Source organism: Pseudopodoces humilis, chromosome 6, assembly GCF_049639895.1.
Source record: "Pseudopodoces humilis isolate 2021_Gansu_Grassland_sample_001 chromosome 6, ASM4963989v1, whole genome shotgun sequence".
Taxonomy (NCBI): Eukaryota; Metazoa; Chordata; class Aves; order Passeriformes; family Paridae; genus Pseudopodoces; species Pseudopodoces humilis.
In genome coordinates this window covers 66,372,867-66,399,789 of record NC_142205.1, presented here as the reverse complement: position 1 = coordinate 66,399,789, position 26,923 = coordinate 66,372,867, and the positions used below count along the sequence as shown (strand labels likewise).

The 26,923-nt window shown below is 42.0% G+C and overlaps 1 protein-coding gene across 1 annotated transcript in view; it reads left to right on the top strand.

The window, feature by feature from the left end:
- Positions 1-22,953, top strand: part of FAT4 (FAT atypical cadherin 4) — a 123,280-nt gene extending 100,327 nt beyond the window's left edge. Inside the window, exons 10-17 of the mRNA XM_014259618.2 lie at positions 2,415-2,519; positions 4,135-4,442; positions 8,572-8,657; positions 9,714-9,893; positions 11,082-11,206; positions 12,334-12,551; positions 17,161-17,422; positions 19,492-22,953. Coding sequence (XP_014115093.2) covers positions 2,415-2,519; positions 4,135-4,442; positions 8,572-8,657; positions 9,714-9,893; positions 11,082-11,206; positions 12,334-12,551; positions 17,161-17,422; positions 19,492-21,383 — 3,176 coding nt within the window. The 3' untranslated portion in view covers positions 21,384-22,953. The remainder of the gene's footprint in view (positions 1-2,414; positions 2,520-4,134; positions 4,443-8,571; positions 8,658-9,713; positions 9,894-11,081; positions 11,207-12,333; positions 12,552-17,160; positions 17,423-19,491) is intronic.
- The last annotated feature ends 3,970 nt before the right edge of the window (positions 22,954-26,923 follow it).

The window sequence follows — 26,923 nt, the reverse complement described above, 5'->3', positions numbered from 1 at the left end:
CTCTCAAATCAGCTGAAACCTTAACTCAAGAGCATGCAGCTGGTATCTGTTCCTGTTACATTTTTCACTTAAAAAAAAAAGTCTGAGAAACTCTAGATTTTTGCATAAGCCCCTGCCTGTGATAGCATCAGCTGGAGGTGATGAATGATAAATGTTGAATGCTGTCTGTTACCAATTATCCAGCATTCTCCTAATTTTCATGGTCTTTACAAAAAGATCTTTCTGATGCAGAAATGAGTACCTTGCATATTTCAGAATTTCAGCTGAGAATTGATCTATAAACTCAGTTAACTTCAATTTTCATCTAGGCCAATTTGGATGGGATTTTGAGCAACTTGGTCTTATGGAAGATGTCCCTGCCCATGGTAGGGGGTTGGAACAAGATGGTTTTTAAGGCCCTTTACAACCCAAACCATTCTATGATTCCATAATTCTGTTATTCTAAGCACACTTCTATTGGTTTCAAGAACTCTTCAAACAATAGTTAAGCATAAAGAAGATGCTGTTATCCATTGGTTAAAGTGCAGCTGAAATAAATATCCATATTCTCTTGCTGACTCAGCAAATGTGCCAGCTTTACTGCTAGCTGAGAAAAAGAGGAGTGTTTAGTTAGATTGAACTGCAAAAATCTGAGTAAGCCTTATTAGCTACACTTGACTTTTGGGAAAACTAAGCAGCATCACTGAGCTATTTTAAACAAGTCTGTCTCACTCTTGCTATGTGCTCTCCTTCATAAGTCAAGGATCTCTACTATGGACCATAAATTGAAAACAAAGAAAACACCAAAATCTCACATAAAAAGTTAGCTCATCCTTCAGTCATGCCCATTAGAGAATAAAACATAAATAAATGCCCCCAAAGCATAATTAGATTCAGACACTGGAAAAGTTTCCTGGATTTATGGTGCATCTACAAGTGACGTATTAACCGCAGGAATCCTCCAGTGCTCCATTTCCATCCCGCTTGCAGTCACACATGGAGGGCTGCTGCTCACATGGAAGAGCTGCTTGCAAACTGTAGGTTAAACAGAAAACTAGAAGAGGGGGGGAAAAACCAAGAGGTTTTCTTCATTGGGTGACTCAAGTTGTAAAACCCTGAAAAAGGTAGCAGAGTTCTTAAAGCACACTCCTGCTTTTCTACAGTTTTAAGCACCAGCAACCTCTAAGGACTGCCTGTAGTGCATTCCTGTCATGGGAGATGTAAAATTACAAGATATATGTGACATACTAGAACGGACACCCTCTGTGCAAGCTCATGTTGTACTTCTAACTTAAACGTATGCATATGGTGTAAGAAATAAAGTAATTAATTATCAACGCAAAAAGAAGCTTTAAGACAATCTTAGCCCTTGCTTTGTGCATATTGACTGGCTGAGATGAAGTTAAGAAGTTTGGAGGACCGTGGCTGGTTTTGTGAATTCTTGCAGTGAAGCAGGGAGGACAAACATAACAATACTTTTAAGTTTTTGCTGAGCACAGGCAGTGAAGGCTGGCACTGCTGGCAGAGGGGTGAAAGGTTCCAAGAGCGGGATGTAGTGGAAGTGTTGCTGTACTCATCAAAGCCAAGCAATGAAAAACCTTAGAAATGAATATTTTTGTAGTTAATGTTTCCATACAAAGAAAGTTTTGTACAAAGAAAATTTTAGTTTTGTACAAAGAAAATTTTAGTTTCGTACAAAGAATATGTGTGTCTGTATTTGGTGTCTGTTAAAATCTTCACTTTTTCTCTTGGTTCCTTTCCTTGCTGAAATGAATTATGTGATTCTAGTTTGTTCTCTGGGGAATAATATTTACCACATGTGACAATGTCTGCTTAGGAAAGGACTGTATCCAGGGATGCTTTTTTTAGCTCCAGAGGACTCTGGTCTCTCTAAGTCAGGAAGGAGGTTGTAATTGATGAGGAAAAATAAGAGATGTCATATAATGTACAATAGCAGCCTCTCTTCAGCATGACCTGCTTGTGCAGGGTCCACCAAGGGGGCTGTCTGTATGTCCTTTGCACTCATGAGCATATGGCACTCAATGGGGAGAAAAAAAGATACTTTTTTTGCAGTTCTTCAGTTCAGCACTGCCTTTAATTGCGCAATCTTTCATTCATAGACACCAGTTAATAAAATAAATAATAAAATTCAATTCAGTTAAAACAACAGTCCACTACTACCTATAATCACAATGATACACTTGAGAAACAAGGTTACCTTCTCTGGGCCACACATTATGCCCATGACAGGGCTGGGAGCAGCCCAGCATCCTGTCTGTGCTTGCTCTCTCCATCCCAGAGCTGGTCCCTGGCACCCTGTCTCCTGGCCGTGAGTTCAGCATTGGTTCATAACCTCATTACCTACAGCACCAGCCTGACTTTCCTATTTCCCTGAACAGTCTGACCTGGAAATTGCTTTTGTTTGCTCATCACAGGGAAAACGTGTGACTCCACTGTCAACTACTGTGAGTGCAACCCCTGTTTCAATGGTGGGTCCTGCCAAAGTGGGCTGGAGGGGTATTTCTGCCACTGTCCCTTCGGTAAGTACCCTCCTCTCCTCTTCGTCTCCCCTTTCCCTATTCATATTTCTATTTATTTTTATCTGCATAAATGATTTCTGGTTTGAAAATGTTTCAAGGTTTGGAAAAACTGCCTGTATTTAGAAGTTCAGCTAACTCATTTTTCTTTAAAAGAAAATGAAAAAGTGATGTGGTCACTACAAATACGTATTTGTCATTCCTAGTAGGAGGTCCTTTCTCTCTCACACAAAAACATAAGACCCAGCCAAACAACTCAGTGCCTAAAAATCAGAAAGAATATTTCTGATAAGATAAATGGATAGACAGACAGACAGACATACAGATAGATAGATAGATGGATATAAGTGTCCAAAAGTAAGAATGGATGCTTAAAATACTTAAATCAAAACCACTGGCTTCCTAAAGAAGAAATTTAGCTCAACCACAGCTGGATCAAGGCTACAGTACCTTCACAACCAAGAATATCCAAAGTTCAGTGTGAAGGAGGAGGTATGATGATAACAAAGCTCTCCTGATGAATAACAGGCACTTTTAGTGGAGCTGAAGAGTAAGACCACTGTAAATAACATCAGTATTTTACATCAGAGAAGCATATAGTAGTGCCAAAATAGTTTCATAATTTTTAGAATTTAATTATCCCAGATTTGGTTTGTGGAATGAACCCAATAAAAACATAGAACAACATGGATATTTTAAGGCATCATGACACAATTGCAGCAAGATTGATTCTGAATGCAGATTAATCCAGAACTGCCATTCTTCATATGGAAAAGTATGAAAGTAAATGTTACAGATTAATAAAAAAACCCAGAAATGTGCAGAAATCATCCTACAGTGTTTTAAGGTTGCTGAAAACCCTCTCACAAAAGTATAGTTCTCAATATACATTTGTAATGCTGAATTAAGTTTTTCTGTTAACATGTGGAATAATTTCTCTATTCCCATTTCTTTCCTTCATTGTACTTTTCCTCAGGGTTTATTAATTTCCCATTGTAAATTTAACTAATCTTCATAAATTAAATCAGGGTTTTTTTCCCATTGTTGCTGCAGTAAAAGAAAAATCAAGGGAAATTATGGGACAGAGATCTGAAAATAAGTATGTAGAATGCACCAGAATATTCATATCAATAAAAACATGAGAAGACATAATATTTTAATCACACATATCCTTATTTCATAAGTATGACAAGTGAACCACCCAGTGAGAAACAGTTGGGATAACAGCCGCAGAGCGAAAAATTAACTAAACTTGCACATTGATTTCCACAGCTGGATTAATAAATGCCTGATGATAATTAGCAGCCATGTCTTGACAGAGCTGTCAAGCTGGCTTGGTTTGGTGTTTTCCAAAGAAGCCACGGGGCTCGACGAAAAGCTTCCCAATAGATCTTTGTCCTTTGTAACTCGATTTTTTAAGTTTGAATATAATGTACCTCAGCACCCAGCTGTGAGTAATAGCATTCTTCTGTTGGTTGTGTGATTTTAATTGTGCATTAATTTAATTGTACATTAGAGATTCCACCGCTGTGTCGAGAGCACATCCACACTTCACCCCTGGGAGAATGTGCGGTGAGGAAAAAATCCCCAATCCCGGGCTTCGCTTTTCGTTTTTCAGGTGTTTTTGGGAATCACTGCGAGCTCAACAGTTACGGATTTGAAGAGCTGTCCTACATGGAGTTCCCCAGTATGGATCCCAACAACAACTACATCTACATCAAGTTTGCCACCATCAAGAGTAACGCCTTGCTGCTGTATAACTACGACAACCAAACAGGAGAGCGGGCGGAATTCCTGGCCCTGGAGATAGTGGAGGGGAGGCTGAGGTTCTCCTACAACCTGGGCAGTGGCACCTACAAGCTCACCACAGCTAAGAAGGTGTCTGACGGACAGTTCCACACCGCCATTGCCCGCCGGGCTGGAATGGTAAGAAACGCTAAGATGAGGATTTTAAGGCAAGTTCAGCCAAATCGCTTTGGCTTCCAGGCCGACTCAGAGGAAAGTAAAATTAGTGGCATTGCGTTTGCTAGCAGAAACTCCAACTTTGGGAAAAAACCTCCTTCGTTTCTGCCTTGTTCCAACTGACTCAAAGCCCTGTGGTGGTTTGTTTAGTATGATGATGATAAAGTATAATGAAAAAAGCATGTGCAAAGTGCCCCCATACTCTCAACATGAAAAATGAGAGCCAGGAATAATTAATGACATAGATGACTACGCACGAGGCTAATTAACTGGTGTAGATTACGGGGATGATTATCAGGGAATGCTAATTAACCACAATAATTGCAAAAAGCCTCAAAATAGTTTTTCTCAACATTTGGAAAATAGAAGTGGACAAACTTAAAATTCTAGGCATCCATGACCTCCTTGAGGTAATTCAGAGATTTTAGCAATCTTATAAGAGCCTCTGTAGTACACATGTGAAGAGTTAAAAGGTGCTACATTAAGAAAATATTTTGAGGGGAAAGTGGGAAGTTATTTCTCTCCTTGTTCCCCAGAATGCATATGAGGTGAGGAACTCTGCTAAAAACTGGGACAAATGATTGCCAATGTGCCTGGCACTCTTGACCCCTTTCCTGCCTTTATGTTTTTCTCCAGAAAACGTTTTCTGTTCCTTTTCTCTCATTTTTTAATACTACTTCCAAAGCAGAACATAAACCAAATGGTCTTTGAATCTAAGCCAAGTTTTCTGACTCCACAGTGTTTGAGTTAGAAATGAAACCAAATCTATTTACCATCCATAATCAGTAACTATTGCCCAACAGTTCCCTTTTCGGGCAGAAATGGCGTACGTGGAATTCCGTATTCTTCCCATGTTTGAAATTAAAGTCACAGAACAGTAGTATATGGTGGGGTTCCCAATTTTGTTTTGTGTATTTCAAGCTAGAAGAGATGAAGGGAATAAAAGTGGTAAACTCTTCTACCCACTGTGGCTCCCTTCTAGCCCTTGCAGAGTCTTGACACTCCATTTCAGTTCACAGTGCAAGACCTGGTATCTCATTTATTTTGGGTGTTGGTCTCCCAGGTTACAAGCAACAGACAAGAGGAAATGGCCTCAGGTTGCAGCAGAAGAGGTTTAGCTTGAATAGCAGTAAAGGGCAGTTCCACAAAAGGGCTGTCAATGCCTGGAAGAGGCTGCCCAGGGATGTGGTTGAGTCACTATCCCTGGAGGTATTAAAAAGATGTGTAGATGTGGCACCTGGGGACATGGATTGGTGCTGGCCTTGACAGTGCTGGCTTAGTGGTTGGACTCTTGCAGATATTTTTCAACATTAAAGATTCTATGGTTGTGAAATCCCGTCTTCAGCTGGATTTGCAAATCCAATTTGAGTGTGTTTTTAGGACTCACATATCCAAACAAGATGAAGGATTATTATGATGTTGAGCAATGGCTTTGGTTTAATGTGCTTTGATATCAGATATCAATTTGCATCTTGCAAATTTAATAATTTACATCACAGCTTCCTAATGGTAAAGCCCAAAGGTGCACTTTAATCTTGACGTGCACAAGGTTCCCATTTTAGTAACTAAAGTAGAATGCTGCTTCTATAAATAAGATGTAAATGGCTAAGTATAGGGGCACAGAGTAAAAGTTGCAACAAATAAATGAATACACTGAAGGAAAAAAAACAGAGAAAGAAAATGTTTTACTTGTCAGTGTGCCAGAGGACTATAGAAGAAAAGAGAACATAAAAAGGGCTATTTATAGAAATATTTTCAGCTACAACTGCTTCAGGCTAAAAGCAAATATTTAAGACAATCTACACCTTTGTGTGGAGTTTTTTTGTTGGTTTGTCTTTAATGTTTAAACCTATTCAGTAAAGTCAGCTGTTTACAAACAGTATGTGAAGAGAATTGCCTTTGTCTTAGATATTTCTGCTGCAGGAAAAATGTCTCCCAGGTGTCCAAAACTGTATAAAATAGGCCCCCTTCAGGATTCCAAATCTGTCATTTCCTACAGCACAGTGGGATTTTATCGGAAACTGGTAAAATCATTAAGTTGTCAGTCCTGAGCTATTGCAAAGTGACAGGATAGAAAGGCTCATAATGTGGCAAGGTAACTGTAGAGTAATGCTTAAGTAACAAGCAGGAACATTTGACTAACATTAGAAAATAAATTGTATGAACTCTGGTCCAAGTAAAATATATTCTCAAATATCCAGCCCTTCAGCTGGGGCTGGAGCTTGGCTTGCAGAGCACATAGCGATGTAAGTTAGGGAGATTATGCTGATTGAGCTAAGAACAAAAAACTCATTTCAGTTTTTGTTGTTGATGTTCTGAAGAAAAATATGTATGCATGTGGTGGCATACAGAGCAGCCAGCTTATTATTCTTTCTCTGAATTGTTTCATTTATGCAGGGCTATAATCTGCTTTGGAACTGCAGACTGACATTTCTTGGGAGAAGCACTTTGCTCATTTGTATGGAAAGAAATTCAAGATAAGCTTCCATTAAAAATAGCAGATTGAACAATTTAATCGTACTGTAGGGCATGATTTAGGGCTAAGAGCTCTGAATTTATTTGGGCAATACAGTGTGTCAGCGTGCAGCTTGTATTTGGAACTAGCATGGACAATCTGTGGGGATTTCAACAGGCTGTTGTTACCAAACTTACTTGCAGGCAGTAGAAAAAACCTCTGCAGAGTAATGATGTACTGATAGCCAGTGCTGCTTGCTCAGCTCCCACAGAGCAATCTAAATCAAAATATAAACCCAGGCATTTTTAAAGGTGGCGTTTGATTTAAATTTGCTGTAAAACTGTACCACACATCTAGCTGAAACATGAGGAAATGTACAATGTGGAGATTATGTTTATTTTTCTGAAAATTTGTTTTGAGGAATAACTAACCTTCAGGGTTGGTTGGGTTTGTTTTTTTTTTTTTCAGCGCATCTGTTATTAATAAATCACTGTGGGGACAATTCCTTGCTAAATAAGGAATAAAATAAAAACTCATTTTTAAACCAGCAGGAGTTATTTCATGATTTTAGTGACAGCTTTGGTTGGACTTTTATAGATCACAAGTAGAAGTGCCATGAGTAGCTCATGAGTAGCTTTAGTGTAAATAAGTTGTATGGGTAGTCTCGGAATCACAGAATGGTTTGGAAAGAGCTTTAAAGATCATCTGGTTCCAACCCCCCTGTCATGGGCAAGGACGCCTTCCACTAGACCAGGCTGAGGCAACCTTGTTGTCTGGGACTTGATGGTTTGGGGATAAAAATAATAATAGTTATAGTAATAGTAATAGTAGTAGTAGTAATAGTAGTAGTAGTAGTAGTAGTAGTAGTAGTAATAATAATAATAATAATAATAATAATAATAAAGAGTAAGACTGCTCTAAGAACTGGTAATGCCTGGTACTTCCCCAAACATCAGCTTGGTCCCACCCTAGGTGTCCAGATGCTTCTCCATTATCAAAGTTGAGATCCTTCATGACCTCTTAGTCAAGGGGTTACCTTAAGCCAGTCCATTTGGTTACTTTTTGAGTTTTATGGAGCAGTTGGTTATTATTTTTAACTAGTAATCTCAGTGTTTCTACTCCCAGGGCCATTATTTTTAACTAGCAATCTCAGTGTTTGTACTCCCAGGTTTTGTAACATGCCTTTTATCAAGTTCAACATGTTTAATGTCACGGTAAAGCCCCTGAAGGAACGCCCTTTGAGATTGGAGGGGGCAGCTTTTCGCTCAGATTTATCTGAACCATATCAGGAGTAGGATATGGTATGAGCCAAAATAACTTCAGTTTCAAGGAGTAAAGCAAACAAATACGAAAGAAACCCTGCCCAAATGTGAAAAACTGGTGTTTAACTGCTTCTCTGTGTGAAGCAATTAGCTCCCTCTCTGTTTGTATCCATGCCTTGGTGGTGTCCATGCAGTGCTGGCCGAGGGTGGAGTTGAGCAGTGGCTCTAAAGCACCCTGCTTCAGACACCATGATAAACACAAGTGCTCCTTTCCAGCCAAGTCCTTGATAATAATACACTTAAGCATAAATAGTGAATGTGGCTGGGGACTAAAGCCTTGTAATATTCAGCATATTTGTGTGCGTGCCTTTTGCAGGCAGCATCCCTGACGGTGGATTCCTGCTCTGAGGACCAGGAGCCAGGCTACTGCACTGTCAGCAACGTTGCTGTTTCAACTGACTGGTAAATATTTCTTCTTTTTGTGGGGTTGTTTTGGGGTTTGTGTGGGATTTTTTTTGGAGTAAAATTAAAAGTAAAGTTAAGAAGAAATCTCCCTGTAAAGCCAGAGAAAGTTGGAGTAATGATAAGGCTCCCAAGTGTCAGTTTCTTCCATCTTTGCAGAAGCAAATCAAATTTTCTGAGTGTGCTGCTGCTTGCTAGGTCAGGCTTAATTTCTGCATAGAACTAGATCATAACAAGGAGTTTTCTCAGAAATCCCCAGCTCTTGACACCATCTTTGTCCCCAACCTCTGGTGTCAGTCAGGAAATGCATGGCCATAAGTAGTCTACACTGTGGTATAAATAAGGGTCATAGCTATTGCCTAATGATTTAGGGTCATGTATTTATTTAAACTGCACCTCTTCTTACTCATAAAGACATAGGAAATAAAATCACCTGATTAGTGCTGTTGTTAAAAAAAATATTAACAGTATTTATAATTTGTCAGACAATCTTTGACATTGTTTTCAGGTGTTTTCTGTTACAGTTCTGAGTTCATAAACAGTGTCCAGTAAAGAAAGCAAACTTTATTTCTGGTGTTTACTGTAACTAACTCAGGAGTCTTTGGGTCACATCTTTGGAGATAACAATAACTTTAATCCAAATCACTTTGGCTTATTTCTTACAATAATCACAGTCATGTTTCCTGCCACACAGGGTTTCCCTGCTAGCAGAGGTGTTACATCTTTGTAAAACAATGAGCCCATCTTCCTGCTATTTAAGTATCATCTACAATCTCAATTATATACTTGGGTAAAAAACCTTCCTTGTGATCTCAAGCACACTGCTCAGTCAACTGAACAGAATTTTTTACATGCCAACTGAGTGTGAATTTAGAGTTATACTCACTATAACTGTTAGTGCAAGTGCTACTGATCTCTCTGTCTCCCCTTTAAAACTAAAATACCAATTTGGGAAGAGGAATTTTAGCCGCAGGTTGTAGCTGGTGGTGGCAGTTCCCATGCTGTTGTCACTATCCTGGTGTCTGGTACCAATAGGTTATTTCTCCTCTTTTACAGGACTCTCGATGTACAACCAAATCGAGTTACTGTTGGTGGCATCAGGTCCATAGAGCCCATCCTTCAGAGAAGAGGACAGGTGGAAAGCCATGACTTTGTGGGCTGCGTAATGGAATTTGCTGTCAACGGACGTCCCCTGGAGCCCAGCCAGGCTCTGGCAGTCCAAGGAATCTTAGATCAGTACGTCTGCTATATATGCAAAATATATATATATAATATAATATATATATAATATATAATATATAATGTATAATGTATAATGTATAATGTATAATGTATAATATATAATATAGTACTGTATATTATATATTATATATTATATATTATATATTATATATTATGTTATACATTATATATTATATATTATATATATTATGCAATAAAGGAAGCTCTCATGAATGCCGTTCCATTCAGACACCAACAGATATTTCATGTCAGAAAAAAACTACCGTAGAACCTACTGTAAAATGTGAAAAATGTAGGAAGAAAGTGAATTTGGATTAAAGGCTCACTAAAGATTACAGAGTCTTAAAAAATAAAAGCAGCATCGTTACATTTCTATTGTCAGTGGTTATTCAAGTTGCTTTGCAGGCTGAAACTGAGTAGCCCCTGTTCTTGGGTTTCTTTATAAATTCCACCTGGTTTTGACTGTACTCATAGTGTTTGCTAACCCTTGACTCCCTTTTGTTTCCTCTTAATCCACCATGTCTGTTCTCTCACTTTGCCTCTCAAGTATCACTGAATTTCCCTCGTATCCTCCAAGTGGTCTTTCAGAAATGATGAGCTATCCGATTCTATTGTTTTTTCCATCTCACTGTTTGAAGTCACAGTTGTAGCAATAAAGTCAGTCTTCCATCCAGATTTCCTCATTCTCACTTCCTCTCCCAACCCCCATGTTTGTGCTGGTCATTGTAATGCATTGGCTCTGGCAGTCTGCAGCATAAAAAAATGCCTAAAAGGGTTTTTTCTCTCTTGCATAACATATAGTAGGAGTTTGGTTGTCTCTGAATTCCTTCCTCTTTTGTAAGACTGCTATAAACAGATGCTGAAAATTTGGATCTGCTTAGAAACTTGAGCTGTCTACAGAGATTCTTAGAATTACAGAATGGTTTGGGTTGGAAGGGACCTTAAAGATCATCCCGTTTCAACCTCCCTGCCATTTGCAGGGACACGTTCCATTAGACCAGGTTGCTCAGAGACCCATCCAACCTGGCCTTGGACACTTCCAGGGATGGGGAAAAAGAGCCATTTTTGCATCGCTGAGGGGAAGAAAGGGAATATCATTTAAAGAGAGGACGCTTCCCAGCACATTTGCTCTGCTTATTCATGTGCACTTTATTCAGCCTCCACTTTTCTGATTTCTTTCAGGTGTCCCAGACTGGAAGGTGCTTGCACAACCAGCCCCTGCCAGAATGGTGGCACTTGTGTCGATCAGTGGTCGTGGCAGCAGTGTCACTGCAAGGATGGACTGACGGGAAAGCACTGTGAAAAATGTGAGGAGGAGGTTTTACTGTCTTTAATATACACCTAACTGTGGCTCAACCAAAGGCCGTTAAGATTTTAGTTAGGGGGATAATGAATTTTATAAAATAATGAAAACAAGCGGCGTGTTGCCTCTAAAGTACTTTAGAAGTCCACACATGAAAGGACAATAGACTCTTGTCCTTTCATGAGCTAAAAATGGCAACAACTTAATCCATACTTTCTTCTGGTCTGTATATCGCATTTCAGGTAACTCACACTCATTTAAAGTCCTGCTTCCTGATAACATTTAATCCGTAACTAAAATAAAAGTATCCCATAGGAGGGATTTGTCTGCTATGGGGAGGTAAGAGGGTAAGTGAAAACCCCTTCCCATAAACATTGAGTTCATGTGCCTAGTTCTCCAAACTACAGTCCTTTTCATCAAATTGACTGTGGATTATATGCAAGAAAGTATTGTAAATGTAAATGAAAACAAGGCATTTACGCTGGGGGGTGATTCACTCTCATAGGAGTAGCCCTGTAAATCAATATAGGATTGTCCAGGAGGGCCAAGTGATTTATTTCCGTGTAGTTGTAGTATAATGACTGGGCTTTGTTTTTTTACGTGTCCCATTATTGTTTAGCTGATTTATATGCTTTTATTGCACCGGTTTACAAAAGAATTTAGCCATAATTTTAACAGCATTTGGTAGTCAGTGCTCTGCCTTTTTTTATTCACTTTTTTTTTTAATGCCATAACAAATAGAAAGTCATTATCTCTGCCCTGAAGAGCTTAGAGTTCAATATATCATGAAACCCTGCTTGCAGTAATGGAAACAGTAACATCCTTGGGAAGGAATTACAGTTCTGAGAGCCAAATTTTTTTTCCCTACTCCCTCACTTGTTCCCTAGCGAGTTTTAATTTACTAATGACTGATAGCAGCAGTAAATTACTCGCACACTCCCACTCTCAAACACACATTCTGGTGGAAGCCAAAGAATAGGGGGGCTGCAGTTGCCACTCACTCCCTGCTCCCCTCCCTTGACCTGCTCTGAACTTGATCTCTGCTCCGAGGGAAAGGCGGTCGCGGTGAGGCAGATGATGGCTGGAGCGGTAACGAGCTGCGTGCTCAACGCTTCCCTGTCCTTGTCCCAGATATTACTGCTGACACGGCCTTGTCGCTGGAAGGCAAGGGGCGGCTCGACTACCACATGAGCCCCAGCAAGAAGCGGGACTACCTGATGAGACTTGGGGCTCGGGGCGCTGGCGCGGGCCGCCCGGGCGTGGAGCGCTTGGAGGTGAAGTTCATGACAAGGAGCGAGAACGGCGTTTTACTCCACGTCCAAGAAAGCAGCAACTTCACTACCGTGAAGGTAAGATTACAGCTAATGCCGAGTTTGATTTGATTGGCCTGCCTCGTGTGCAGTGATCAAAATCGCGTTTTTCCATTACTCTTTCTGTTTCCTTTATAAAACATTGGGTCTTTAACTGAGACTAGGCACTGCTCCAGTATCATTCATCTTCTCAACAATTCCCTTCCTATTGGCCAAGGTATCAGAAGATCTTGATGGTTTTATATCTAATCAGTTTTGTCTAGACTCCAAATAGTGACTGTTCTAAGGCGACGAGAACGGTGCTCATTGCCATGGTTATTATCATCATTACACTTTACAGAACAAATCATTGTGTTATTGGCCTTTTATCCTCTGATTTTTTGAGCCTTGAACCCAGACCCTCCTTAAGCTACCAAACGATTGCCAAAAAGTTTTCATTAATTCCTACCAACATGGCTCAGGCTTATCAAACTAGGAAGTGAGGGATAACTCAAATTCATGAGGTTACTCGCAGACCAATGTCAATATCAAATTATTCTGGCATACATAGCTGAATTAATGCTTCAAATGCCACACTGTTTTGGGGTTTTTTGTTGTTTTTTTTTCTTTCCTCTAAGAGCTTATTGCTGCAGGAGTTACCTTTCTCAAGAGAAAGCAATGGTTTGGTTCCTGGCGATGACTCAGTCCATTTACTCATAACTCTAAATGAGTACAGCAGTGATGTTGGCAAGCCCCTTTATTGGGTTGGTGTAAGCTCCAAGTTTCCTTGACTGCTGCAAGGCTTTCCAAGTTTTTCTTCCCTGACTTTTAGAGAAATTCATACAGAAATTCACACTTTCTAAGCTTCAGCCCCATGGATATCCTCCACCTGCCTGATCAGAGTTACGAAGCTTTCCTGACACACCGGCTGCATTTAGGAAGCAAGTCTGCACTACTTCCCTGGCATGTGCTTTTACCACATCATTTCATAGGAAGTTTCTGCCTCGCTCATATTAGCAGATAAGATCTCATTATTTTGACTTCTGGAGAGAAAAAACCTTTTTCTGCCCCCTAGTAGAATTTGCTAGGTGAGCTCTTCAAGCATTGCTGAAAAAAGAGAGTTGCCTTTCCTGGCTAAAAGCACTGGTGCTGTGTTTATGTAAACACTTTTGTTATTGTTAATATTGGTGAAGTTATACAAGCAAGCAGAGGGTGTCAAGTCCCAGCCCCAGCTGTGCAAGGGAAGAGAGCAGAGGTTTGCCTAGTACCAGATGCAGAAGTTTGAGGAAGGAGAGCCGAGCTGGTTGTTGCCAAGCAGTTCCCAGGTGATGCTAGTTAGTAAAACTGTAGTTAATTTAACTGTAGCTAGTGCAGTACGGCCTCTGCACTGCTCCTCATTCCCAGAATAGTTATCATGATGAGTAATCCCCTCAGTGGTGGCCCGAGATGCCAGTGAAGCCAACCTAACAAAGGTCTCCATGTCACTCCATCCACTTGCCGTGCAGAAGTTGGGCTTTAGGGACCTGCCAGTCCCCAGTTCTTGTCAGTGTTCAAAACAGACAATTTCATAACTTGATTCTTTGGTCTTTTAATATGCCTGTTATCCAAAGTATTAGCATTCAGAGAAAACCTGCCATGTGTTTTTAATATTAAACCATGCTGGGGAAAAGCTATGAGTCCTATGGCTACTTCCATGCCTTCACATTTTTCCTCTTGCAGCTAATCGGTTTTGGTGTGGCTGGGATTGGGGTAAAACTAGAGAAGTGGCAATAAATCAGACCCACTGAGATTCTGAGCAGTTGATTCACTAAATGATGGATGCAGACTCCCTCCAAAGAACCCAAGAGGGGGCTTTATGACATAAAGGGATCCTTAACCCAGGAAAGATGCAAACTCTTGCAGATTACATTAAATAATTGTCAAATTCAGATGGAAAATGCTTCCTCCAAAATCCACTACAACAAAGAGGCTGGGGGATTGCTTATTACTAGGGGTCTTTATCGTAGCTTATTTTCCTACAAATGCACATTGCAAGTAATTCAGTTAGAAGCAATGGGATAAACATTGAGGGTTAAAGGTGAAATTGCCTGTCTTGTCTTGCTTTATCTAGAATTCTCATCTGCAGTCAGATTAAATTAGCATAAATGGAGCTCAAGGATCTCTGAATTGTACAGGTAGAGGAGATTATATTTTACCTCTATTGGCTAACATACTCCTGTGTGAGGGGTACTTGGGCCCTGGCACAGGTTGCCCAAAGAAGTAGTGGATAACCCATCCCTGGAAGTGCTCAAGGCCAGGCTGGATGAGAAAGGTGCCCCTGCCCATGGCAGAGGGGTTGGAACTGGATGATCTTTAAGGTCACTTCCTAGGCAAACCATTCCATGATTCTGTGCATATATCAAGCTGCAGGAATTAATCGGAACATAACCCTTTTAAATGACATCCCATTCCATGGCTAGTTTTAAGACAAATAAAACCCAATTTGTTCAGCAAATGAGACTTGAAAAATGAGTAAAGTTGAATCAGCCCTGTAGTTAGGAACATGTTTGTTTTTAGTGGTTCATTCTTTTCATTATATTCTACTTGTCAGTTGCTCAGCCATTTAAATAAAACCCAGAAATTTGTTTTACTCAATACTGTCGACTTCAGCCTTTGTTTCAAATTTAGAAACATGTTCTGCCTCAAGGCACCAAGAGGAACATTGCATATCTTTTTCTGGTTGAGGTAGCCATGGGCCAGTCTTGTCTCTGGAAATTTTCTTTTCCAAATGCCCCTAGTGCGTTATTTATGAATCTGTTAGCATTACTCATGTGCAATTTTAAAGATACAGAAATAGGGTTAAAGAATCATGAATTACTATGGAAAATATCAGTTGCTGACAGGTAAATAATTCCACAGGTCTTTTCTAAGGTGAAGTTAAAAATTTTGCTTCTGTGCTCAGTCTTCCCTTAAGCTTGGAGGGTATTGTCTGGCATGGTATGTTCCTTTCTGTTTACATAAAGACTAAAATACAAGGCAGTATTTTTATGGGGCATAAAAGACAGAGGAAGACATAACAAACCAATTACAGGTTGCAGACATAAATATATGTACATATTCAGCTCAGTCAACCTTTTTATGAGTGATTGTGGGAAATGGTGTTTAATATGTTTTAACAGGCTGTGGGCTGCATTTGTGAAGATGGGATTTTCCTTGGGCTCTGGGATAGTTTAGACACATGCTACTTGTGTTTTTATCAGTAACAAAAGCATCCTGCCTACAAGGCGAGCTTTATCAAACAATGCATTTTCAAATAGTCTGAATTACTGCCTTCATAAATGAAGTGGATGCACATATTAACCGTTGTGTCCTCTATCCAAATGGAATACGTGCTAGATGCATTCATTCAGGCAGCTGCCAAGACATGAGCGTGTTCTTACAGCCTTATTAAAGCTGGAGTGTCTGAACAAAGTCCTCAGCTTGCATCACTGGAGAAGCAAATCCAGAACATTTTAACAGTTTCTGGAAACGAGCACAGCATTCTTGTAGCTGGTGTGTCACCTCACAGTTCTTCCCAGGTGAACTTTATTTTTCCTGTAACAAAGGAAGTAAGGCTTTGAGAGCTTTCAGCAAACCTGGGGCTATGACCTTTCCTGGGCTCTGCCTGTGCACGTCCCGCACGCTCCGGGTACGGATCTCGGACCGACCGAGCCACAGTGGGGAACGCGGGTTGGAGAGCTCTTGTTCCATTTAATACGTGTGACCAAACATGCAGAGCACCGAAGGAAACTTGCAGCAAGTTTCAGAGCCATCCTACATGAGTTTATGCAGTTCTGTACACCCTCAGGAAGTCATCTGACATACCCAAATTTAAGCAATATTTGAGAAACTGGCAAGGTTGGATGTTGGAGATTCTTTTTAAGCTCCTACACCTTAAGTGCAGAATTTGCACTGATCTCATTTTGGGATCATAGTAAGAGTTTGAAATCCCACATCTCATGATTCAGTAGAATTGTGAGGCATCATTCTTAAGAGGAAAAGCCAAAATATTCTTCCTTTTTTTCCTAGCTGTTCACAAGTTTTAAAGCAGTTTGCTCAAGAAAGCACTATCTGAAAGTTCTCATAAAATCATACACTTTGCAACTCTTCAGAAAGTTTTCTGAAATACAACAAAAGTTTTTTGCAAAATACCAATTAGCAGAAAAAGCAGATACGAAATGGGTCTCTTGCTCAAGCCCTACCATGCCTTATGCATTCCTACTGTGTCGTAATAAAAACTGGATGCAATTTGCTTGGGCAAGGACAACATCTGTTCATTCTCCAAAACATTTTCCATACTTGCCTTGAAGAAAGAGGAAGAATTTCTCTGGTTAAAATACATTGTCATGTGCATGACCTATAGCTGGTTCCTCAGTAGGACTAGCCGGGGACTGAATGGGTGGCAGCTCTGAGATGCAAAGTTTCTGCCATGTGATGCATTTAGTTCTGGACAATTGTTTTGTACTAAATAATTAATGCCTTTTTAGTACAAAGCAATTATTTGGGGAAAAAAAATACCCACCCCAGCTTTCTATTACACCAAAGCTACATGTTACTGTAGCTGTACTGAGTAGGCATCATACCAGTTATGTGTGGGTGGGAGTTACGTAACACCATTTTAAAATTTCACATCATGTGTTCTTCTGACCAGATAAAAGGTGGGAAGGTGCACTACATATCTGATGCTGGAGTTGCTGGGAAAGTGGAAAGGAACATCCCTGAGGTGTATGCTGCAGATGGCCAGTGGCATTCAGTCCTCCTGGAGAAGAATGGCTCTGCCACCATCCTGTCGGTGGACAGGACTCACAGCCGGGACATTCTCCATGCCACCCAAGACTTCGGTGGGCTGGACGTCCTCACCATTTCTCTGGGAGGAATTCCATCCAGCCAACCCTTCAAGAGCACAGTTGCAGGTATTTTATTTATTTTATTTTATTTTATTTTATTTTATTTTATTTTATTTTATTTTATTTTATTTTATTTTATTTATTTTCCCCAAGTACTGTAATTCTGTATCAATAATTAGTGTACGTCCATTCTTTGCCAGAAAAAATGAAAATTGAGTAAGGATTACAGATTTTGTTCCTTTAGTACACCCTGCAGGCTTCTTGTTTCCAAAATCAAGCACTCCCTCGGCAGGGTTGTTTTGAGACAAGGAGGTTGCTTATCTGTACATCATTTGCTGTATTTTTGTTACCCCAGTGGTGAAGAAAGGATGTATTCTTTACCTGAGTCATAATCTGGAAAATCAAGGCAAATCTTTCATTTGGGCAGAAATGCTAAACAAAAACTTTGTAGGGATTTGGTAAGTACTGCAGGATTTACCCTGTTATTAATATGATTTAAATATTTTCTGCAACTCCAAGGTCCTACTGCTTTATCCTGCTGTCAAATGAAGAATGGGATTTATTTCTGAGCAAGGACGATAAAGAACCATCCTCTGATGTCTAGCTGTTAAGGAGCAAATCAGTCTCCCTTAAGAGTTAAAGTATCTGTGTCAAACCCTGGCAAAAGAAGTAGATAACATGTATTTGATATCATTTCCCAAGCACTAGGCAAAGATGGAAGTGATTTTTAGCTGCAAAACATGAGATACTCCAGACAATACAGATGTATTTTTCACATATTTCTATATTGAAAAATCTTCCTGGCTTCATGAATTGTGACCAGATAAAGTATTTTCGAGTGGAGTAAATTCACTCTTTACACTTGTGTATTGTGAATATGTATGAAATGTGGTACGAAATCATGTGGATGTTGTGCTGACCTTTATCCTTTTTACATGCATGTTTTATGAGCAGCATGTGCATGGAAAAAGCAAAGGCTTGTAGGAAACCTGGAACAAGGAAAATTGAGGACACTAACCTCTCACCACTGCCCAATGCTGTGGCAGACAAATTAGGAATGTCTGGCTTCCATTAAGCACACACAGTCCAAAATCCCTTTTTCACACAATTTTGTTTTATTTTAATATTGGATCATGCAGGGTACGACATACCAAAGATTTACATGGTGCTGGTATAAAACTCTTCATGAACTCAGAGTTAAAAATGTCTTCAGTGCTATTAAAGGCAGACAACGCACGAGGTGACAGGGCTGTGAAGTGGCCGTGTCCAATAAAATTTCCAAAGCCAGGTAGATGTGACAAATTGCCCATTGCTGTTTATCACATCACATCACATCAGTACTATGAGTACAAAAGTGATGATCACTTTTGCTTGGGCTCCCAACTGAACCTGAATCTTCAACCCTGAGGATTATAAACCTTTAATACCATCTCATACAACTCAAGTATATTTGCTGTTTCATGACAGAGTGGTATCCACCTCTGTGTACCATTTTGCCGTGGCTCCAAGCAGAGATCACCGTAAGGTTGCACTAGCTCAAAACCCTGCCAGAAAAGCCTTGTCCATTAGGCATCAGATTTAGTCGGGGGAACACAGAGAATTATTAGGCAGGCAAAAGACTGGATTTTCCTGTGACCTCACTCAACCACTGCACAGAGCCTGGGGGTAACTCCATCTCCCTGGGCTCTCACAGCAGTAAAACTTGTTGTAGGGTAGCGCTGCAATCAAGGTGTGGGGGGTTTGGGAAAAGGCCACTCGAGATTCTGAGATACAAAAGCATTGCCGTGAATTATGGGGATAGGAGACTTAGCTGAAGCACAGTAGGTAAACTCAAATAATGTTTGGTGCTAGCACAGCCAAGCCAGCTGCCCACAGGATCCTCTGTGGGAAACGATAAGAAGTTTTAGAAATACGGGAAAATCAGGAGACAAAAGCATTTCAGTAAACTGAATGAAGACATTAGAAGGCGTATTTATTCAAATTCAATTTAAAGCCATTAAGCACTGTTGGAATAGATGTTTCCCTGTGGTAACCACGGCTTATTTAGTGAACAGTGGAGCCCGCAGCGCGCTGTTGACAGCGCGTACTCGGCCTTCAGCCCCCGACACCTCTGTCCCTTTTCTTCCCTTTCTCAGGCTTCAACGGCTGCATTTCCTACATCAAGTACGGCGGGGAGAGCCTTCCCTTCTCCGGCAAGCACAGCCTCGCCACGCTGTCCAGAACAGAGCCCTCGGTGAAGATCGGCTGCCGCGGCCCGGACGTGTGCGCCAGCAATCCCTGCTGGGGCGAGCTGATGTGCATCAACCGCTGGTTCGCCTACCAGTGCGTGCCGCCGGGGGCCTGCGCCTCCAGCCCCTGCCGCAACGGGGGCAGCTGCGAGCCGGGGCCCCAGGCCGGCTTCACCTGCAGCTGCCCCGAGGCCTACGCGGGACGGACGTGTGAGACCGTGGTGGCCTGCCTGGGGGTGCTGTGTGCCCCCGGGCACGAGTGCAGGGCGGGCCCCGGCGGCGGCCACGCGTGCCTGCCGTCCCCGCAGCCCACCGAGCTGGCCCTGCCGCTCTGGGCCGTGCCGGCCATCGTGGGCAGCTGCGCCACGGTCCTGGCGCTGCTCGTCCTCAGCCTCATCCTCTGCAACCAGTGCCGAGGGAAGAAGTCCAAGGGGCCGAAAGCGGAGAAGAAGACGAAGCAGAAGAAGAAAAAAGGGAGCGAGAACGTGGCGTTCGATGACCCTGACAACATCCCGCCCTACGGCGATGACATGACCGTCAGGAAGCAGCCCGAAGGGAACCCGAAACCCGACATCATCGAAAGGGAAAACCCTTACCTCATCTACGATGAGACGGACATCCCGCACGCCACGGAGACGATCCCCAGCGCCCCGCTGGCATCCCCCGAGCCCGAGATCGAGCACTACGACATCGACAACGCCAGCAGCATCGCCCCCTCCGACGCCGACATCATCCAGCACTACAAGCAGTTCCGGAGCCACACTCCCAAGTTCTCCATCCAGAGGCACAGCCCGCTGGGCTTCGCGCGGCAGTCGCCCATGCCCCTGGGAGCCAGCAGCCTCACCTACCAGCCCGCCTACGGGCAGGCCTTGAGGACGGCGTCCCTGAGCCACTCGGCGTGCCCCACTCCCAACCCCCTGTCCCGGCACAGCCCCGCACCCTTCTCCAAATCCTCGACGTTCTACAGGCACAGCCCGGCCAGGGAGCTGCACCTCGCCATCAGGGAAGGCAGCCCGCTGGAGATGCACGGCGATGTCTGCCAGCCCGGCATCTTTAACTACGCCGCCCGGCTGGGGAGGAGAAGCAAGAGCCCACAGACCATGGCGAGCCACAGCTCCCGCCCGGGAAGCCGCCTGAAGCAGCCCATCGGGCAGATCCCGCTGGAGACGTCTCCTCCGGTGGGGCTGTCCATCGAAGAGGTGGAGAGACTGAACACCCCTCGCCCCAGGAACCCCAGCATCTGCAGCGCCGACCACGGCCGCTCCTCGTCGGAGGAGGACTGCAGGAGGCCCCTGTCCCGGACAAGGAACCCGGCCGACGGCATTCCCGCGCCCGAGTCCTCCTCCGACAGCGACTCGCACGAGTCCTTCACCTGCTCCGAGATGGAGTACGACCGGGATAAGCCCGTGGCGTACACCTCCAGGATGCCCAAGTTATCCCAGGTGAACGAGTCGGACGCGGATGACGAGGACAACTACGGCTCCAGGCTGAAGCCCCGGCGGTACCCGGGGCGGCGCGGCGAGGGCGGGCCCGTGGGGGCGCAGGCGGCTGGCACCGCGGCCGGGGAGAGCTCCCTGCCCGGGAAGCTGGGGCAGCAAGCGGGAAGCTTCAACTGGGACAACCTCTTGAACTGGGGCCCGGGATTTGGGCATTATGTGGATGTTTTCAAAGATTTGGCATCGCTTCCTGAAAAAACAGCAGCAGCAGCAGCAGCAGCAGCAGCAGCAGCGAGTGAAGAGAGCAAAGGTGGTACAGCGAAGGCTGTGTCCAAGGAGGGGGAAGCAGAACAGTATGTATAGGCTTTGTCTCCTGGTATTGCCGCAGTGCAAAGCCACGGGGACTGCTCAAACCATTATATGGTTGTAGAAAAGCCAAGGTCAGCATCTGATCCCCAGGCCAGTCTGGTTGGAGGAGACTTTAAAAATAATAACCATTATGCTGCTGAAAGAGACTTAAGACATTTTTAATTTAATTATGCTTGGATGAATTTATTTCTCCTGCATGCATTGTATTTGCAAACCAGATATTCGGCATGCAGCCTTTGGAAAGGGTTTTCCTATTTACCATTGTTTGGTTCGTGATTCTTAAATTAATAATGCTTTGTTCTGAAAATGAACTAATTTTTTGTTTCAATTGTGAAGGATGTGCATATTGTCTCCAGCTACTAACGTGTTTTATAATGCAAGAGTACTGAGGATTCCATTTTCCTTAAGAAGAGCGTGGAAGTAAGGTGGTGAATGAAGGAAGTACAGTAGTGAGGTGTCTCAGAAAATGTAGTTACCATATCCTGTGGTTGCTCACATGTGACTTTATGGATGAAATCAGCTTGAATAATTGCTGGCAACAGTGCTTGCTGTAAGTCTTATTCCATACGAGAGGTGCTAGAAGCAGCTCAAGCCAGTCAGCACTTTAGGAGATTTCTGGGTTTTTTGTTTTTTGGGGTTTTTTTCTTTTCAGTTTGTTTATTTGTTTGTTTCAGATTTCTTTATCTCTTCTTTCATTTTTTGTTTTGTTTTGTTTGTTTGGTTTGGGTTTTTTTGACAAAGTTGTGTGAGAGCTTCTGAATCTCTAGGAAATGTTTTTGGGGATGCTTACTTAATCCTGGTCCCTCCCTACCCCCCCTGTGATTCCTGACGGTCATTTGTCAGCCCAGCCCAGCCCCCTGGCTCACAGCAGCGAGGGACAAACCTGTCCATCCCCACATCTCGTGGCCTCTCAGCTTGGCTGTGCTGCTGCTGCAGCCTGTGCTTCTCCCCTGGTTCCATTTTCCCATCTGTACCGTGGAAAGGTAGGAAAAACACTTGGTTCCCTGCCTCACAGGGGTGTGGTGAGGGCTAATTAGTTAAACTCGTCTGAAGTGCTTCAACATTATAAAGCACTATAATAAGTATTCTCATAATTGTTATTAAAGCACTGCCTAGCCTCTGTGACCTTGGAGTGGCATTTTCTGCATTCTATGATTTTCTATGATGGAAACTTTGAAGAATTATTTATTGTATAGAAAATTACTGCACTCTAGCATTTTGGAGCAGATATGAGGGAAAAGTACTTGTAGATTCATTAACGTAGCTTACCAGTTGTTCCCAATTCCCTAAAGTTGTAGGTAAAATAGAATCTCACAAACTCCTTACATCTTCATGCAGATCTGATGAACCTATTGTACTGTGTAAAAACTTCAATTCTTGGGTTTTTTTTTTGTTTTTTTTTTACCTAAGCTGTGTTTTTATATCAATATTTTCCTATGCTGAATAGTTTTCTTACTTTCAGGGAAGGTAAGAAAAATACTTTTTTTACATTTGTTACTTATGTAACATCCATATTTTTCACGTTTTGATAAAATTGTAACATACTGTATGCTTTCTACCTGTAAATGCCAATAATAGAATTAAAATATTTATTTAAAATCTTTAGTGTGTGTTATTGGAAACCTTTTGTCTTTTCTCTCTAATTTACACTCCTTGATCTTCACTTTCGGGGTTTAAGTTGTAAGGTTTTTAAACTACATAAACTTTTTAATCAGAAAACAGGCTTTAAGAAGCAAGTACACATCTCAGGAAGATGGAGAAGAGTATCATGAGATTGTTGAGCCTAAAGATAATGTCAAAAAGTGCCAAATCTACTTTCATATTTCTAATAAAACAATAAAAACTGTATTTTAGTCCATAGGGTTTTATCAGCAGCACCTGGTTTCGTGTTTGTTAACCACGATTTCCATCTCGGCTCCAAGCTGGAGCTTTCCAGTACACAGACAGTGAGGAGTGTGAGAACAAGAGCTTTCTGTCATAAAGCAGCAGTTGAACAATAAATAACTGCATTCTTTTATACTTACAAAGGGATAAATCACGCTTGGACAACTTCTTGGAGAATGCAGAGAGTGAAAAAGTTAAGGCTGCAGGCAAGAGGTGAGTTCTGAGGTTAGAATTAGTGCTAAGTGTAAAGAACTTAGAAAAAGGACAACAGTTCAAGGGGGGTTTATGTGTTAACTTGTTTGGTTTAGAGGTTGTCTCAAAACTGGCAATTAGGAACCAGCTCTTTCTGGCTAAAAGTGCTCCCAACTTCATCATGCCCCTCAAAAGTGAAAAGAAAATGGGCCAGAGTAGCCCTTATTGGTATGTAAGTAGTTTCATCTGAAATAACATGAGTTCCACAAGTGATTTCAGCATTTGAGGAGCTGCTGTAATTAAACATCTGTTAAAAAGCTGTATGTTTAGTTTGAATATTATCCTTTAATACAAACTGTACCACATCCAAGCAGTGATTTTAATAATACATGAAAACTTTAACAAATGAAAGCTTTTAAATGTAACACCAAACATATTGAGGGCTGTGTTATGCCAGTTAAGCATTTTGAAATTATCAAAAAGCTTTGCTAAAGGGGAATAATATGCAAAAAATACACAAAATACATGTCATAACTTTAGCACAGTTTACAATTTATCGAGTGGTAGTACGTTCCTCTAAGTTTTGACACTTTATGGTAGACAACTGTATATTTTACTGGTTTCCTTGTTTCCCTGTTTCTGAAAGGCGTGGAGATGTTTCTGACACTTAAACATACGATCCATCCCTGCCCTTTTTTTTATAATTCTTTCATGATGAGGATCAGCTAAAGGGTTCCAAGTCGAGCAATCATCCAGAGTTGCCAGTTGTGAGGGAGTGAGCTGCATAACTCCCCTGGTTCATCATCAGAGCCACACGGTCCTGTTTCAAGATCTGGGACGTATTATAAGTCATAAATATGTGGAAAGGAAAACAGCCTGCACCGCTCACTGCGGTGCACAGGAGCCTCCAAACACATCTCATGTCAGCTATTTGTCTCTGACCTGTCATGCTGCTGGTGGAGGGCTGAACTGTCTTTGCCAGCTCAGGTGGAGATGTTTTCTCCTGATGATGTTACTAATTAGAAGAAAATGGACAGAGAAATGGCAGATTTACTTGGCATTCTCTTGCTTAGAGAACGAAAACATGAAAAGGAAAATATAAGAATACTGTGATTTGTGGTAGATGGACAAATGAATAAAAGGAGAGGAATCTAGATTTATCTGACTTCAGACTTTTCAGTACTTTTCATCAGAGTTTTCTAACTTTAAAACCACAGAATTAATAGTAAAACGCATTACATTGAAAAGTAACGTAAAGACCCACATTTTGGTGAAAACATCCCCCATCAAGGATCAGACTGAGAGTCTGTGCTGCAGACCACAACCTGTGTCTGGGAGTATCGGTTAGCAGTGCAAAATCCAGCTGGAGCCACATTACTCCAGTCTGGGAGTGGGAAGGCTTGGAGCTGGAAGGGGGTGCGGTATCTCACTGATGTCTTCAAAAGCAGGAGATGGAGCCAGCCAAAGGACTCGAGCTGCCAGTGTTCATAAGGTAAATTAGACCTGGTGGAAGCTCTTTGAGAGGACTCTTTGTGTTTTTCTTGTAGTCTGTGTTTTTGAAGCACAAAATTCAAGTAATTCAAGTTACCTTCAGTGTTAGGATGTATAAATGGTATTTTCTTAACTGAATTCTAGAAGATACTTGGAATTATGGGTCCTTTGAAATTGGGAAGGACAATTAGAGGAAGAAGATGTTTAAGAGAAAAAGTCATTATTTTATGAAGTAGGACGGAGGGAAGAAAGTAAAAATGTTGATCTCTCTGCTTTATCATCCTAGCATTTTACTGTTCACCATTTTATCCTTTTCTGTGACCATCTATATATTAATTCCACTATCCTTTCCTCTGTGAAATTAGTGGTTTGTTCATCCCAATGGGCTCACTTTGGCTTTCCAAAGAGCTCTTAATGAGGATGACTGACAGCTTGTGTTTAGGTTGTCAGCACCACAGCCTGTCTTTTGAAAAAATTAAGATATTTTCACTCAACTGGCCTTTCCTACATTCTGTATGGACTTTATCTTCCATTCAGCAATCTTGCATGAGCTTTTTCCAGCAATAAAATATGGTTGGATTCTTAGTAATTTTAACAGCCTTTTTCCAGTGGCTTTCAGGTTTCATCATCCTGTATTGAGATGATCAGCTGTGAATAGAGTCTTTCTTGAGTTGCATCTTGAGTTTAAAAGCACCTTTATCTCTGGGCTTCACAAAGTAAATCCTCAAGAGACTCACTCTTCTATTTTAGGGCCACATATATTTAACTTATGAACATGTACAAAAAAAACCCCCAAAATAGTAATTCCCCACATGGATGACCAATATCTATTCTTCTAAGTTGTCATTTACTGGTGAAGAAGAAGACTCTCCATCTGTCATTCTAAGGAGGTATTTTCAGAAATGTTAAGCAGTTTTTTGAAATTTTCAGAAGTGGCTTCCACCAAGCCCATTTTCTGATGAGAACCTTCAGAGGGTTCTCAACCCTCACCCTGCATGGTGCCTTGAGGCAGTCAAATGGCAGCATTCCATTGGCATCGTAGGGATCACACTGTGCCTGCTTGGAGCTTGGCTTCATCCCCATCTTCCACAAGCTTCCCACTCCTCTGCTTCCAGTGAGAGGCAAAATGAGGGTCCAGCAAGGTGTTGCTTTCCTTCCTCCTGTACAGCTGGCAAGCACACCTGGCCAGAGATGGAGAATGAGTGGAAATGGCTCCTCCTAACCTCTGGGAAACAGGAATGCTAAACTATCCCTTTAATTTACATCCTCTCAGAGGGAGCATTTTCAGGGAGTTACCAAGCAGTGTCAGCTGGAAGAAAATAAGGATGAAAGCCCCACATCAGAAAATTCACATCAGTCAGGACAAATTGACAGCAAAGAGGTTAAAAACATTTCAGTCTTTCTAGAGTGAGCCCCAAGGACGACGGGTGGTATCTCAGATAGCTCACACATTGTGTCATCAGCCAGGAGAACAAAGTGGAGCAGACTCTGGAACAGGCTTTTGAGGGAAGTGGTGGAACCATCATCCCTGGAGATGTTCTAAGGAGGATGTGTCACTTGGAGAGGTGGTTTAGTGGTGGACTTGGCAGTGCTGGATGATCTTGGAAGTCTTCTCCAGGCTAAATGATTCTGTGACACGTGTGTGTGGCAGCATACATCCGTGGATGTTCATTCCGCATGGCAATTAATAACCCTGCAAATTCCCTGTCAGGACTCCAGGTTTGGAAAACAGATTAGCAACCTGCTCCCCCACCCCAGATAAAAAAGCCCAAGCCACTGTTCATGTGCTCCCTTAAAGCCCAGTGGCTCCTTGTGCAGCCTGTCAGACAAGGAGCAGGGAAAATAAACAGGTCTCTGTCTTCCCATTTGTTGGTTTATTTCCCCTGAGCCTTTTAAAATCCAGAGTCTGATTTAGTAATTAGTGTTTCTCCTTGCATATCTTGTGCAATTAGCTATAACAGCAAATT